Source organism: Pan troglodytes, chromosome 1 (genome assembly GCF_028858775.2).
Source record: "Pan troglodytes isolate AG18354 chromosome 1, NHGRI_mPanTro3-v2.0_pri, whole genome shotgun sequence".
Classification (NCBI taxonomy): domain Eukaryota; kingdom Metazoa; phylum Chordata; class Mammalia; order Primates; family Hominidae; genus Pan; species Pan troglodytes.
In genome coordinates this window covers 180,484,884-180,501,777 of record NC_072398.2, presented here as the reverse complement: position 1 = coordinate 180,501,777, position 16,894 = coordinate 180,484,884, and the positions used below count along the sequence as shown (strand labels likewise).

The 16,894-nt window shown below is 35.9% G+C and overlaps 1 protein-coding gene across 4 annotated transcripts in view; it reads right to left on the bottom strand.

Moving 5' to 3' along the window:
• The window catches only part of FAF1 (Fas associated factor 1), a 520,728-nt gene that overhangs the window by 81,443 nt on the left and 422,391 nt on the right, over positions 1-16,894 (bottom strand). For all 4 annotated transcript variants that reach the window (XM_001137725.6, XM_054666796.2, XM_063780489.1 and 1 more), the window contains one exon: positions 12,706-12,794. In XM_001137725.6, the coding sequence (XP_001137725.1) occupies positions 12,706-12,794 (89 nt within the window). The remainder of the gene's footprint in view (positions 1-12,705; positions 12,795-16,894) is intronic.

The window sequence follows — 16,894 nt, the reverse complement described above, 5'->3', positions numbered from 1 at the left end:
AATATAGTATTTTAAGTATACAATTTAGTGGCATTAAGTACAATCATAATGTTGTGAAACTGTCACCACCATCTATTTCCTAACATTCTCATTACTCAAAAAGAAACTCTGTACCCATTAAGCAATAACTTCCCAATTTACCCTACATCTTTAGTTCCTGGCAAACTCAAATCTACTTTCTGTCCCCATAAATTTGCCTATTTGATTGTTTTCAAAAATTTGCCTATTGATGAATCATACATTTGTCCTTCTGTGTCTAGCTTATTTTACTTAGCATATTTTCAAGATTCATTTATGTTGCAGCATTTATCAGTACTTCAATCCTTTATTAAGGCTAAATAATATTCCATTGTATGGATATACCATATTTTTATCCATTAATCTGTTGATAGATATTTGGATTATTTCCACTTTTTGGCTATTATGAATAATGATGCAATGAACTTTCAGGCACAAATACCTATTTGAGTCCCTGTTTTCAGTTCTTTTGGGTATATGGCCAGGAGTGGAATACCTGGTTCAAATGGTTACTCTATATTTAACTTTTTTTGAGTAGTCAACAAACTGTTTTCCATAGCAGCTGCCATTTTACATCCCAATCAGCAATGTACAAGGGTTCTAAATTTGTGTCTATATCCTCATAAATTCTTATGTTCCATTTTTAAAATTATAGCCATCCTTCTAGGTATGAAGTGGCATCTTATTTGTGGCTTAGATTTGTATTTCCCCAAAGACTACTGACATTGAGCATCTTTCCATGAGCTTGTTGGTCATCTGTATATCTTTGAAGAAATGTCTATTCAAGTCTTTTGCCGATTTTTTAATTGAATTGTTTAATTTTCTGTTGTTGTGTTGTAGGAGTTAATATATTTAATATATTCTGGATATTAAACCCTTATCAGATATATAATTTGCAAATATTTTCTTCCATTCTGTGGGTTATCTCATTCTTTTTTATGGATGTATAGTACTCCATGGTGTATATGTACCACATTTTCTTTATCTAGTCTCCCATTGATGGGCATTTAGGTTGATTCCATGTCTTTGCTATTGTGAACAGTGTTGCAATGAACATAGACATGCAAGTGTCTTTATAACAGAACAATTTATATTCCTTTGGGTAAATACCCAGTAATGGGATTGCTGAGTCGAATGGCATTTCTGCCTGTAGGTCTCTGAGGAATTGCCACACTGTCTTCCACAATGGTTGAACTAAATTACACTCCCACTAAGTGTGTAAGCGCTCTCTTTTCTCTGCAACCTCGCTAGCATCTATTTTTCTGACTGGTGTGAGAAGGTATCTCATTGTGGTTTTGGTATGCATGTCTCTAATGACTTGTGATGCTGTGATTTTTATTCATATAATTGTTGGCCGCATGTATGTCTTCTTTTGAAAAGTGTCTGTTCGTGCCCTTTGGCCACTTCTTAATGGGGTTGTTATTTGTAAATTTAAGTTCCTTATAAATGCTGGATATTAGACCTCCGTCAGATGTACAGTTTGCAAAAATTTTCTCCCATTCTGTAGGTTGTCTGTTTACTCTGCTGATGTGTGTTTTGCTCTGCAGAAGGTATTTAGTTTAATTAGATCCCATTTGTCAATTTTTGCTTTTGTTGCTATTGCTTTTGGCATTTTTGTCATGAAGGCTTTGCCCATGCCTATGTCCTGAATGGTATTGCCTAGGTTGTCTTCTAGGGTTTTTATAGTTTTGGGTTTTCCATTTAAGTCTTCAATCTATCTTGAGTTAATTTTTGTATATGGTGTAAGGAAAGAGTCCGGTTTCAATCTTCTGCATATGGTGAGCCAGTTATCCCAGCACCATTTATTGAATAGGGAGTCCTTAACCCATTGCTTGTTTTTGTCAGCTTTGTCAAACATCAGGTAGTTGTAGGTGTGCGGTCTTATTTCTGAGTTTTCTATTCTGTTCCATTGGTCTATGTGTCTGTTTTTGTACCAGTACCATGTTATTTTGGGTACTGCAACCCTGTAGTATAGTTTGAAGTCAAGTAGCATAATCCCTCCATCTTTGTTATTTTTGCTTAGGATTACTTTGGCTATTCAGGCTCTTTTTTTTGGTCCCATATGAATATTTTTTTTTGAGACAGAATCTTGCTCTGTTGCCCAGGGTGTAGTGCAGTGGTGAGATCTTGGCTCACTGTAACCTCTGCTTCTCAGGTTCAAGTGATTCTTCTACCTCAGCCTCCCAAGTAGCTGGGATTACAGGCACCTGCTACCATGCCTGGCTAATTTTTGTATTTTTAATAGAAGCAGGGTTTCACCATGTTGGTCAGGCTGGTCTCAAACTCCTGGCCTCAGGTGATCCACCCGCCTCGGCCTCCCAAAATGCTGGGATTACAGGCGTGAGCCACTGTGCCTGGCCCCCATATGTATTTTAAAAGTTTTTTTCTAGTTCTGTGAAGAATCTCAATGGTAGTTTAATAGGAATAACACTGAATCTATAAATTGCTTTGGGCAGTATGGCCATTTTAACAATATTGATTCTTCTTACCTTTGAGCATGAAATGTTTTTCCATTTGTTTGTATCTTTCAGATCCCTTGCAGCTAGTGTACAGAGATACAATAGATTCGTATGGGTTAATTTCATATCCTGCAAGTTTGCTGACTTTGTTTTAAGCTCAGTTTTTTTGTTGGTGTGGAATCTCTAGGGTTTTCTCATATAAGATCATGCCATCTGCAAATAGAGATAATTTTACTTCTTCCTTTCCAATTCTGTATGCCTTTTATTTCTTTTTCCTACCCTGGCTAGAAGTTACAGTACTATGTCAAAAGGCAGCAGGGAAGTTGGAATCCTTGCTTTTTTCCTGATCTTGGAAGAAAAGCTTTGAGTGGTTCACTATTGAGTACGATGTTGGCTGTGGGTTTTTCATATGTGGGCTTTATTATGCTGAGGAAGTTCCCTTTTTTTCCTAGTTAATTGTGTGTTTTTATCATGAAAGGGTGTGGATTTTGGCCAATTTTTTTTCTGCGTCAGTTGAGTCTTGTTAGTATCAGAGTTACAGATTATGTTGCATAATAATGTGAATGCAAAATACCTGCATGCATATTTCCAGTACACTCTTTCATCTTAATTTGTGTTCCCTATAATTCATTGGTAAAGAAGCTGACATTAATTTCTTTAATACTGAGTACATGATACTCACCCAGATGCAAACCACAAACTTTAGGAAAATTTTTAAGATCATAACTTTTAGATAATAAAAATGAAACATAACATTTAAATAATACTAATGATAGTTTCTAAACAGTAGAAGGTAATTGATATTGTTTGCGATATTTCACAAAGGTTATTTATATCCAGTTTAATGACTCCTGTTTTGACCTGTAGGTTAGCTTTCATATCCCATTTTTTGTAGAGATAGGATCTTGATCTCCTGGGCTCAAGCAATTTGCCTACCTTGGCCTGCTCATGGTGGCATGAGCCACCGTGCCTGGCCAAAACAATTTTAAAATTAATTATTATTTCTAGGCTGGGCATGGTGGCTCACACCTGTAATCCCAGCACTTTGGAAAGCTGAGGTGGGAGGATCTCTTGAGCTCAGGAGTTCAAGACCAGCCTGCACAAAATAGCGAGACCCCATCTCTATTAAAAATAATAATAATATTTATTATTTTTAAATAATTAAAAATTTTTTTTCATAGAGATGGGAGTTTTTCTGTGTGGCCCAGGCTGGTCTTAAACTCCTGACTGCAAGCAATCCATGTGCCTCCACCTCCCAAAGGGCTGGGATTACAGGCATGAGCCACTGTGCTCAGCCTCCACCTTTTGGTTATTATGAATAATGCTACTATAAACAGTCATGTACAAATGTTTACATGGACACAGGTTTTCATTTCTCTTGAGTATATAACTAGGAGTGGAATTGCTGGATTACATGGTAACTACATTTAATCAACTGAAGAGCTGCCAGACTGTTTTCCAAAGCTGTTGCACCATTTTACATTCCCACTAGCAGCCAATGAGGGTTCAGATGTCTCCACATCCTTGCTAACATTTGTTGTTACCTGACGACTTTTTTTTTTTTTTTTTTTGAGACAGAGACTTGCTCTGTTGCCCAGCTGGAGTGTAGTGGCGTGATCTCGGCTCACTGTAACGTCTGCCTCTCAGGTTCAAGTGATTCTCCTGCCTCAGCCTCCTAAGTAGCTGGGACTACATGTGCGTGCCACCATGCCCAGCAAAGATTTTTATATTTTAAGTAGAGACAGGGTTTCGCTATGTTGGCCAAGCTGGTCTCAAACTCCCAGCCTCAAGTATCTGCCCACCTCGGCCTACCAAAGTGCTGGGATTACAGGAGTGAGCCACTGCGCCGGGCCCCTGATGACTTTTTTGATTCTACAAATTGTAGCAGGTATGAAGTGGTACCTCATGTGGCTTTGATTTGCAGTCACCTGGTGAGTAATAATGTTGAGCTTCTTTTCATGTGCTATTGGCCACTTGTATATCGTCCTTGGAGAAATGTCTTTTCAAAGCCTTTGCCAGTTGTTGCTGGGATAATTTGTCTTTTTGTTATTGAGTTGTAAGAGTTCTTTATATATTCCAGATACAAGTCCCTTATTATTAGATTAATGATTTACAGTAATTGTCTCCCAATCTGTGGGTTGTACTTTCACTTTCTTTGTGGTGTCCTTTGAAGTAGTTAGTCAACAGTACTGATTCTGCCTCATCTTTTAAAATTTAACTCAGCTTGCAAAATAATCACTAAGTGAAAAACTTCTGTAATATATATTTCTCACTGATAACAGAATAAAGAGTGATGACTACTCCCACCTCTTCAACATTCATACAGCACATATGACAAGAACTGATTCTTACTTTGCACACATTAGTAGTTTCATCCAACTGTAAAGTATCTCTCTAGTAGTGTTCACAGTATAGTTATCACTCTTCCATTGACCACCCCATTACCATTGCATATGCCATCCAACAGTGTCATTTGATGAAGTATTTAACCCAAGAACTTACTCTGCTGTCTCTCTCTCTCTCTCTCTCTCTCCTCTCCCTCCCCCTCTCTCCCTCTCTCTCTCTCTCTCTCTCTCTGTCTCTCTCTCTCTCTCTCAGAGAGGGTCTTACTCTTGCCCAGGCTGGAGTGCAGTGGTGCAATCACAGCTCACTGCAGCCTTGACCTCTTGAGCTTAAGCAATTCTCCCAGTTTAGCCTCCCAAGTCGCTGGGACTACAGGCATGCACCACCATACTTGACCTCTTGAGCTTAAGCAATTCTCCCAGTTTAGCCTCCCAAGTCGCTGGGACTACAGGCATGCACCACCATACTTGACCTCTTGAGCTTAAGCAATTCTCCCAGTTTAGCCTCCCAAGTCGCTGGGACTACAGGCATGCACCACCATACTTGGCTAATTTTTCTTCCCTATTTTTTGTAGAGATGGGGTTTCCACATGTTGCCCAGGCTGGTCTCAAACTCCTGGGCTCAAGTGATCCTCCTACCTCAGCCTCCCAAAGTGCTGGGATTATAGACGTGAGCCACTGCACCCAGCCTGCTGTCTCTTTTGAGCATTAGCTTCTTATGGCCAATTTTGCAGCTGGCTTTACAAGTTTCTTGGCAATAGCAGGGTTTGCATCCATTTTTACCTTGAGTGTACTTATAAACAATTTCTCCTCTGGGATTTTGCATCTTCTCTGCTTTTAGCAATAGATTTTTTACTTTAGTGATATTATTTTTCTTCTGTTCTGAAAAAAATTCTATTGATTTAACAGAGAGGTAGATCATTAGGCTTTACTTAATAATGAAGCAAAAACTTTGAAGGGCTCATGCTTTTATCAAAAAATGTTCTAAGAAACACTGACACTAGGGGTAAATGGATTCTTTCTCTTATATGATCAATTTTTATATATTCACTTCCTAATCAAATTTTCTTTTATGGAAACTAGTATGAAAATAATCACACTCAGATTCAGCTGCCTTGGCATCTTCTATACTGGTACTGGAGTTCTTTGAATTATTTCTATACTAATGTTGAACTACAGTTGACCCTTAAACAAGGGTCTGAACTGTGTAAGTCCACTTACATGGAGAGTTTTTTCAATAGAAGTTATACAGAGTGTGCCTGCCTCTTCTGCCTCCTCTTTCACCTCCTCTACCTCTTTTGGCTCTGCTTCCTCTAAGACAGCAAGGCCAACCTCTCCTCCGCCTCTCCTCAGCCTGCTCTAGTGAAGGTGACAAGAACAAAGACCTTTATGATAATCCACTTCCACTTAATGAAGAGGCAATACATTTCTTCTTCCTTAGGATTTTCTTAATAACATTTTATTTCTCTAGTTCACTCTATTAATGTGCTATATAATACATATAACATACAAAATACATGTTAATCGATTATATTGTTGGTAAGACTTCTGGTTATCAGTAGGCTGTTAGTAGTTAAGTTTTGGGGGAGTCAAAAGTTATACCTGCATTTGACTGTGTCAAGAGTTGACACCCTAACCTCCACGTTGTTTAAGAGTTAACTGTAGTTTGAACTACACTAGTTTGTACTGGTTTGCAGTTATTTATTATACTATATTCATCATTACTTTTATGTTTCAATGAACCATTGTTGAGCCATGATCCATTTTGGGAAGCTAAGAATATAATTAACTTAAGCAAGGAAAAATGAATGTAAATCTGACAATAACATATGAATGACATGAAGTTCAGATGTCAGAGTCAAACACCTCTGTTAAATGAATGCTTGCCAAGACAAAACAATCAATGCAATCAATCCTTATTATCTATTAATAGTCTAATAAATTGTAACAGATATGATAAATTAAATGGGATTTGGAAGAATATAATTTATCTTACATTCAAAATGTGAAATAAATGTGAACAAAAATCAACCTGTTGCTTATTCATATCTAACTGCTTGGGAATCTTAGTAGATAGGTACTCCAGTAGTTCAGGAATCACACTGAGAAACATTGCCCCAGAAGAAAGAACCCAGCATGTAGCAGGAAGCTGAAGAATAGCTGTTATTATCTACATTCTTACCTGTTCCACCTGCCTTGTAGCTTGAGAACATGTCTGGCTCACCCTGGCTAGTTGCTCCCTGGGCTTCATCCACCTGATTAGTTGATAGACTTTATTGGAATTTCTGGGTTGTAAGCCTAAGGACCTTGTTTATCTTGCTCACAGCTGTGTTCTTAGGCCCTACACAGTGTCTGGTATACACTAAAAGCTCAATAAATATTTATGAAATGAATACATAAATCAAAGTGAGAGAAATTAATTTTCTGTGATTTGGGCCTCAGAAAGGAGAAAAATCACTGGATAAGTAACTATTTTTCTAAGCAGAATGTAGCTACCTTCAGAAAGGCACCTATGGTGTGGTTGGCTAACCATTTAGTAACCTAATCATCAACAGTTAACACAGCCCTTTCTCCTTGAAGTTACTTTTAAATATTAGAACTTTTATAACTTTAGCATTTTCAGTGGAATTCTAATGTTTAAAAATATCGTATTTTTGGATTTTTAATCTCACGTATAAATTTATATACAGCTATCTCAGGGAAAATTCTCTTAACAGAACTACTGACCAGTGAGTAGTTTTGCTAGCTTTAAGAAGTGGTGTGTGTGTGTGTGTGTGTGTGTGTGTGTGTGTATGTATATATGTATGAGCGTGTGTGTGTGTGTATTTTTTAAAGACTAAGAGTAAAATCTCCTTTTAAAGGTCTGTTTAGTAAGTTTTGCTTTAATTTTTGTACCAAGAGATTGTTTTTGTTCTCTCTGTCTTGAGATGATTTATTCCTGCTTTAAAGAAAACAGCAATAACTCATGGTCATAGAGAGTAAAAGGATGCTACCAGAGGTTGGGAAGGGTGGTGGGGGGAGGTGGGGATGTTTAATGCGTACAAAAAGAATAGAAAGAATGAATAAAGCCTACTATTTGATAGCACAACAGGATGACTACAGTCAATGATAACTTAATTGTATATTTTAAAATAACTTAAAGAATGTAATTGGATTGTTTGTAACTCAAAGAATAAATGCTTGAGGAGATGGATACCCCATTCTCCATGATGTGCTTATTTCGCATTGCATGCCTGTATCAAAACATTTCATGTACTCCATAAACATATACACCTACTGTGTACCCAAAAAATGAAACAAACAACCAACAAGAACAACAACAACAAAAAACAAACTGCAACAGAAGCCAGAATCAGTATTCTGTTTGTCATTGTTAGCTCTGCAAACAGAATGGGTATGATGGTGATGAGATTTTAAACAAAGGAAAGGAAAAGGAATGCACTGCTGAAAACAGACTAAGACAAAGCTTAGGGGAAAAAGTTACACACTTGTAGCAAACAACAAAGCCAACAATTTCCTTTGGCAACAAAAAGGCTGATGTGAGGTAATAAACGTTATCTTCCCTACAGTGTGGCAATGCAGTTTTTAAATCCTAAATTAGAACCCTTTAAAATAAGCCTAGAATGCCCCTCTGGCATATTTTGCCCATGTTCCACTAATGTATTCTTAGAATTCCTAGAGATGAGAATGATGTAACTGCCCTTGAAATCTGCCCTGATCTCCAACATCTTGATTGTGATAATTACCGAGCTATTGTTCAGATACAAGTTAATCAGAGAGGTAAGCCTGGAAGTGAGTAATCCTTGCAAGCAGGATAGAGGATTATAAACAAATTTGTGTTGAATGAATAAACAAATGAAACAATAAATAGATCACGAACTAAGTATCACAAACTCTTGATTATCAGAGGTTTCTAGGTAGCTTAAAAAATAGTGCATATAAAAAAAATCAATCCATTTACATGTTAGAAAGCATCTATTATTTGGAATCAGGCTTTAGGCAAAAATAGATTCTAAAATGTCGCTACTGTAATGTAGTAATACTTGTTTTCCTCCTCACCCACTCTTTGCCAATAGCCCCTCATTAAAGCAAAAGATTTCTTTGTCCCAAGGACCTCATCCAGTGATATGTACTTGGTAGGTACTTTGTAAACCTTTACAAAACCAAACTAATACTACTAATGAAAATGTCTAAGAGAGAAAGCTATAGGCAGTTCTGTCAAAAACAGAGATCCATATAATGTATATACCCTGGTTAAAAATAGAGCAATCAGTGATATAAAGGTTAGTCCTTTCTGGGCCACTGAAGAGTGATTCAGTGTATAAATATGGTTCAGGCTTGGGTTTATTTAACAAAAGTTTTAAACATAGGTATTTCCGGTTGTGCTATGGAATCATCAAAGTGATGAATATAATTTAAAGTTAAATTTAAATAAATTCAGGCCTAGGAAGCCAGCCTCCAAACCTGTTCACTGACTTAATTTTAATTTCAAACTTAAGTGAAGTCTTATTTCTAATTTTTTAAAAATAAAGGCAAATTCACAATTACAAGGGACAGTGTTTCTTGTCACATATTCAGCAGCTACCAAATCATTATGGTCTATGTATAGTCCAAAAGAAGTCTTTAAAGCTAGAAATGCTTTTCTTAGGAACTCTATTATAACTTGAGCTATAACTTTCATGAAGACACTCTAAAAACAAAGAGAAATCCTTACCCCTTGCAATTAAATTTCAATAAAAATTTCAATTATACGGAGCATTGGATTTTTCCTGTAACCCTCATATTAAATTTTGTGCTCAGTATTAAAGGAATTAAAGTCAATTTCTTTACCAGTGCATTATGGGGAACACAAATTAAGATGGAAAAATGAATTGGGAATAAGCATGCAAATATTGTGTATTCATATTCTTATACAGCATAATCTGTAAATCTGGTACTAATGAGACTCAAGATTTAAATGGCTGAAGAATGTTTTTAGTGAATTATTGTCAATCAATGCCTCTGTTCCAGGATAAATGTAATCTTGAAAGGCAAAACACCTATTATTACAAATTCCTAACTAAGTACAGTACTTCATTATTTCAAAATGTCACTGTCAATTTATAGAGTAACAGATAAACATCTTTCTACCATATATCTGAATGCCTTTCCTTCAGAGTAAATGAAACACTGACTATTAAGAAAAAGTATAAACCATATTTTTATAGCAATAGAAGATACCTAGAAAGCATTAAAACTCTATAAACTAATTACAGTGCTCCAAATTTTCATATTTGTTAATGTGGATATATTGGGTTTCATTTTTAAAAAATATTTAAAAATTTATCTTTTTGGTTTGTTTGTTTTTAAGAGACAGGGTCTCACTCTGTCACCCAGACTGGAGTATAGTGGTGCAAGCATAGCTCACTGCAGCCTTCAACTCGTGGGCTCAAGTGATTCTCCCACCTGAGCCTTCTGAGTAGCTAGGACTACAGGCATGCACCACCATGCCCAGCTAATGTTTTTAAAATTTTTTTGTAGAGATGGGGCCTTGCTATGTTGCCCAGGCTGATCTCAAACTCCTGGCCTTAAGCCATCTTCCTGTCTTGGCCTCCCAAACTGCTAGGATTACAGGTGTGAGCCACTGTGCCGGGCTATACTTGTTACAGGGCCCCACGTTGTTGCCCTGGCTGGAATACAATGGCATGAACATGGCTCCCTGTAGCCTCAGCTCTCCATGTAGCTGGGACTACAGGCACGCAACACCACCCCTGGCTAATTTTTGTATTTTTTGTAGAGATGGGGTCTCACCATGTTGCCCAGGCTGGTCTCTTAAATCCTTAGCTCAAGTGATCCATCCACCTTGGCCTCCCAAAGTGTTGGGATTACAGGTGTGAGCCACCCCCCGGCCCTGGCCAGGTTTTATATCATTGTAACCAAATTTTTTTTTCAAGTTACTTTATTTTATGTAAATTCAAATGTTCATTTATTCAATTGCTTAACAAACATTTACTAAGTGCTGACTTTGTCTTAAGTACACTGTTAGGGGACAGACTTACAAGGATGAATATGGTATGACTCTTGCTCTCAGTTTAATGTAGTACAGCGATAAATAAACTAAAATACAATAGTTCAGGGCTATATTAAAATTGTCTATATGTTTCACATTTGCAATACCTAAAGGATAGTCTATTAAAACTATCCTTAGAAACTTTTCATCATTGTTCAGAAATAAAACTCTCCCTTACTTGTTCTAGGGAAATCTTTTAAAGAGAAATTTAAAACACATAAATTAAAAATGATAATCTTACCAATATCTGTGAACATAACATCTCAAATTAACAAATGCTAATATTTGTTTCATATTTTAAGGCTATTTTCTAAATCCAGAAATTTCTTGAATGATCCACGTAATAATGACTTCTTGAGATAATTATTTATAGCTCCTACCAGCTATATGGCCTTGGGCAAATCTACTTAACTTTGACTCTCAGTGTTCTCATCTGAAAAGTATAGATAATCATACCAATCTGTGCTAGATTATCTGCCATTTACCCCCTCAGGATCCATGTTCTCTACACAGCTTTTTGCCCATGGAGGCTCTCCTACCTTCCAGCTTCTAATTAGGCTAAATTAATAGGGATACTAGCAGAAGATTAGAGAAGGAAGGTGAAGCTATTTCCTACTTTCCTCTCTATTAGGCCACCAAGGTTGGCTATAAGCCTCTGTCAGAAGCAGTCCTCTCCATACAGCACCCTCTCCTAGGCTTTCAGGCCTAGAGATGATAATGGTTCCCTTTAGCCTTGGGGTCTATATTATCTTCTGCTGATAATTTTTTTGAGACATATTCTCACTCTGTCACCCAGGCTGGAGTGCAGTGGCATGATCTTGGCTCACTGCAACCTCCACCTCCCAGGTTCAAGTGATTATCCTGCCTCAGCCTCCCGAGTAGCTGGGATTACAAGCACACGCCACCATACCCAGCTCATTTTTGTATTTTTAGTAGAGATGGGGGTTCACCATGTTGGCCAAGCTAGTCTTGAACTCAGTGATCGACCAACCTCAGCCTCCCAAAGTGCTGGGATTACAGGTGTGAGCCCCTGTGCCCAGCCTCTTCTGTTGATTTTTGAAAACCCTGCCCACATCTTTAAAAATGGTCACCTTATTAAACTCTTCTTAAATAACCTTGTTTAAAAGTGTCTATTTACTGCCAGAACACTGATTGATAGACAACTTCACGGGTTATTTTGAGGATCATATGAGATGATGATTAGTGCTTAGCACAGTGCCTAGCACATGATAAATACTAGGTAAGTATTGAACACTATTGTCATCAATAATGTTTTTATTATTATTTTATTTGAGGTTCTATGTTCATGTTATCTATAACACCTGAATATGTTTAGGAGGTTGAGAAAACACCTGAATATGTTAAGGAAGCTGAGAGATTCAGAATGCTGGAGATCTTTTGCTAATTCTCACAGTACTTCAAAAATATATTCAAATGTAAAATGTGTTTATTGCTAATTAATCTCAATATTTAAAAAGAGTAAGAGGACCACAAAACTGAGTGATAAAATCCATATAGTAGACATAATTTCCTGGACTACAGTTTCTTCTATAAACATGCTTCTGAACTAATTTCTTGCAAATCGACTTCCTGTACCCACCCCAAATCTAGCAAAGTGTAAATAGTACATAAATTAAAACAAATTATTGGGTCTTGGGGTCATAAAAAGAATGGACTGAAAGGTAAACTCCATAGCATAAAAACCCTTGGTAAATTTGGAAATGCATCTTCATCATCCTTATTTATCGATCATATCATAGGCATGTATCATCATTTGACAAATTAAAATCCTATTAAAATCTCATCAAAATCCTATTAAAGATCTGCATAACCTTACCTCGTCCTTTATATCTTCCTGTTGTTGGGCTGTGAAGATCTCCATTGCAGCCATGAGTCTCATCATTAACTCATCTACTGTTGTGTTCCCTAAAAACATATAGAGATTGCCAAACTTTATATAATCATTTTATATATAACTTCAAATTATTAAAGTATTAGAAACTGGAAAGTCATTCTAGAATTAACCAGAAAGGAATAATCAGTCTAAAAAAATTACAGTTAAAATACTTTTGTGGTTTTATTGAAATGTTTCATATGTTCAATAAGAGTAGTATACTGGCAGTTGAAATTTCGGAAGTTATATTTGAGGGAGCAGTTTCTTAATGAGAAGGACTTTTAGCACTATATAGAAGAATGTCCAAATCATGAAGTTCAAAAGTTCTGTCAAATTATGAAAACATATCTTGTTAATAACACTAGCAACAACTACCAATTGTTTATATATCACTGATTAGGCTAAGCACTTTTATACCATCTCATTTAATCTGTACAACAAATCTATGAAGGATTCATTATGATTTGGTTTTAAAGAGAAGAAAAATGAGTCTTAGCTCAAAAAAACCTCTCTGACTAAGGTCAAGCTGGTTAAGTGGTGAGGCCAGAATCTGAAACCAGAAGAGGCTGACTCGAAGCCTGTCCTCTTTGCCGCCCACCTCAGTCTATTACCTTTACTTACAATTATCTTCCATTATCAAAAATCCTCCAGTGAAAGAAATAGTAATTCAATTTCTGAAAAAAATGATTTCTTTTTTTGCCCAATTGATATTTCTCCCTTTCAGCTGCTTTTAAATGATTCTTGTGATCTTTATAAAGAAGGTATTTTTAATGTTTGATTTTCTTTAATGTCATTTTATTCCAACCGAGTCCATAACAAACATATAGCACAAATGTGCCATTTCCTGAACACATTTAAGTCATTGTTATTTGCTTGGGATGTACCCACAAAAGAAAAATTCATGAAGATATATAAAGATATGACAATTCTCTTCTCTCAAACCTACAGGCAGAAAGAGTTAGGTTTTCTCCAAGGCTTGAGAAGGGATCTTCTCCATTAATGCAATGGCCATCCTTTACAGGACAATAAAGACCAAACATTCTTGCTGGCATTTTTCCAGAGGGCTTGACTAACATGATCTTTCAGTGGTCCTTTCCCTAATTATCCTTATGACCATTGGTAGCATGGGTTTAGGGAACATCTATGGTCCTTGGCAAAAGAAATGATCTAATTTGTTCACATCAGTACTACTCACTCAGTAAATGAGTTACAGGACAAATGCTATCTTGGCACTAAGAAAACAGAACTGGTTTTATAGTCAGAGTTCTAACTCTAATTCCATTACTTATAAGCTATATAATCTAGTACCTGGAAACTGGCACATGACAAAGGCTTTAATGAATATTTATTCAATAAATAAATAAATGAATAAGTGAATAAATGGACTGTAGCTCTCTAAGGATCAATTTCCTTTTCTCAAAATGGAGATAACACTATGTAATGTTCTTAGAAGGAGTGGAGATAATGTAAAGTATATACAAATCATTGGTAGTTAATATTAATAGATATGACAGATGACAAAAGAAGTTTAGGAGCACCTTCAATGTAGATTTTTTATTCTTTTGAGACAGGGTCTCGCTTTGTTGCCCAGGTCTCAAGTGATCTTCCCACCTCAGCCTCCCAAGTAGCTGGGATTATAGGTATGTGCCACCACACCTAGCCAATGTAGATTTTATTATTGGGCAAGTCTCTGGGTTTCTATGTTTTATTTAAAAACTGTAGTGGCTAAGACTCGGAGCATGGGAAATGGGTACTATATGGAGTACACTGGAATCATCAGTGGGAAAATACTACAGTTGTATAGGTTGACTACATACTGACCATTAATTTTTAGGCTTAAGTCACTGCTTATCAGCTATGTTTTAGCCCTAACTGGAAGGCTCCATTGCCAAACTGGACTTGTAGGTACTACATATTTAAGCCCTTATTGATCAAAGACAGAGAAAAAGTATACCAGTTAATGCAGTTCAGGGCAAACTTACTCTTTATAGTTGATTGCAGCAGTTCTCAAACTTTTTGGTCTCAGGACCCCTTTACACTGTTAAAAATTACTGAGATCCCCAAAGAACTTTTGTTTATGTGGATTATGGCTATTAACATTTACTGTGTTAGAAATTAAAATAGAAATATTTAAAATAAATTTATCAATCCATTTAAAAGTAACAATAATAAACCCATTACATGTTAATATAAATATTACATTTTTATGAAACATGACTATTTTCCAAAAGAAAAAGTTTAGTGAGAAGAGCAGCATTGTAACATTTTTGCAAATCTCTGTAATGTGTGTGCTTAATAGAAAACAACCGTATTCTGTATTCTTGTACCTACATCTACACTAACCAGTTACAATATATTGTACTGGTTGAAATTTACGAAGAAAATCTGGTCACACAAAGATATGTAGTTGGAAAAGGGACAAGTATTTTCATAAATGTGGATATTCTTTGATAATACACTTAAACTGACAAGTGTAAGTTTTCTTCAAATTAGATGCACATGGAATTTGAAACCATATCAATGAAATCTGTGTACTCTGTTACATTAAAATCTATTGCCCTTTGAAAGGATCTTTTATCTATACATGATTTTATAATATACATTGGTCATTTGTAAAATATTGGTTCACTGAGTTATGCATTTCTCTGCTGAATGCTGACACACCTCATTATAGGATATTAAAAAAAAAAAATCACAGAAAACATCTTGGCAACTACCCAGGCTACATAAGCATAGTTTGCCTGTCAGTAATATTTTCAAGTAAAAATAATTTCTATAAGAAATAAAAAGCAAGTATTTCAGTGTAAGCAACCACACCAGTGCTTTTCTTCCAGATCACCAGTATACTTTAGTATGCAGCAGAAGTGCTTTACCCATACCTCCCATTGTGCCACATAAACTATTAAAAGGGTTAAAATTTAATAAAAGTAATAATTTTTACTGCTTCATCAAGGACATTCTTAAGGCTTTTTCTTTTCTTTTTTAACTAAATACATGGCAATGAAGAATATGACTACTATTGCAGTTTTGTGTTATGGCTTTGATTCGTGCTAAGATGCCAAGAGTTTTTATAAACTATTCCTTTTGAGCCACTAGTGCAAATGTCAACACAGTAAAAAAGGCAAAAAAAAAAAAAAAAAAAAAGTCTTATTACAGTTAGGAAAATAATTTTGACCTTACAGATATCCTAAAAGGGTCTAGTCTGATGTCTACAAACCACACCTTGAGAAACACTAGTTCTTGCAACATTGCCTCTGACAGGGAAAGCAGGAATGAAGTGTTATCTTCATTATCCATTTACCCTATGCAAATCAGTTCCCCTGGAGGTCTTTTTAAACACTGTTTATGAAATTGAATGCTCTAGTTAGAGAGAAAACATAAAATGCTAGAGGTCTGGTTTTATTTGGGTTTTAAAGGCACTGCAATTTACACATATCCCCTCCTCCCAATCAGACTTAAATGGAGGCAGAAATTAGTATACCAGATATAGTTTTAGCTTGAGGCACTTGAAAATCTTTTCCCCAGTGGCATAGAGAAGATATACTGTTCAACCTAAGCTTTGTAATGAACAAGGTAATATTTTACACCAACCCTTGGAGTGCATTAGTAACAGTAAACAAAACAAAATCATTCACTTCTTTTTTGGTAAAGAATGTGCACTGTGGTTAAATTCACAGGCATCCCACAGCTTCATGCTTCAGGGTTGCACCCTAAACATGGAATCATACAAATAAGAAGAAACAATTGTCACAGTGAAAAATTCAATCTTCAATATACAGTGACTGGATTTTCTAGATAACTAAAGATAAATACTTCTTCCAATTAATCAACATTATAACAATAAATCAATATAAATAGAAATGTCACACTTGACAACTGATTATGTCCTAATTGATAGATTATACAATTTAGCAATTCTGAACATTTAACTTGAACATCCTGTGCCCCAAGGGTTGTGCAATTTTATTAAGATGCTTCTTTTAGATTTTCATGCAGCATATTATTTTTTATAGCACCTATACTTTTTGAAGACATTTTTCAGGATATTCTATATTTTCAAATGCAAAGATATTTACTAATAGAAATATTGTCAGCTTGGGTGGAAAAACTATAAAGTTAGCACATACCAAGA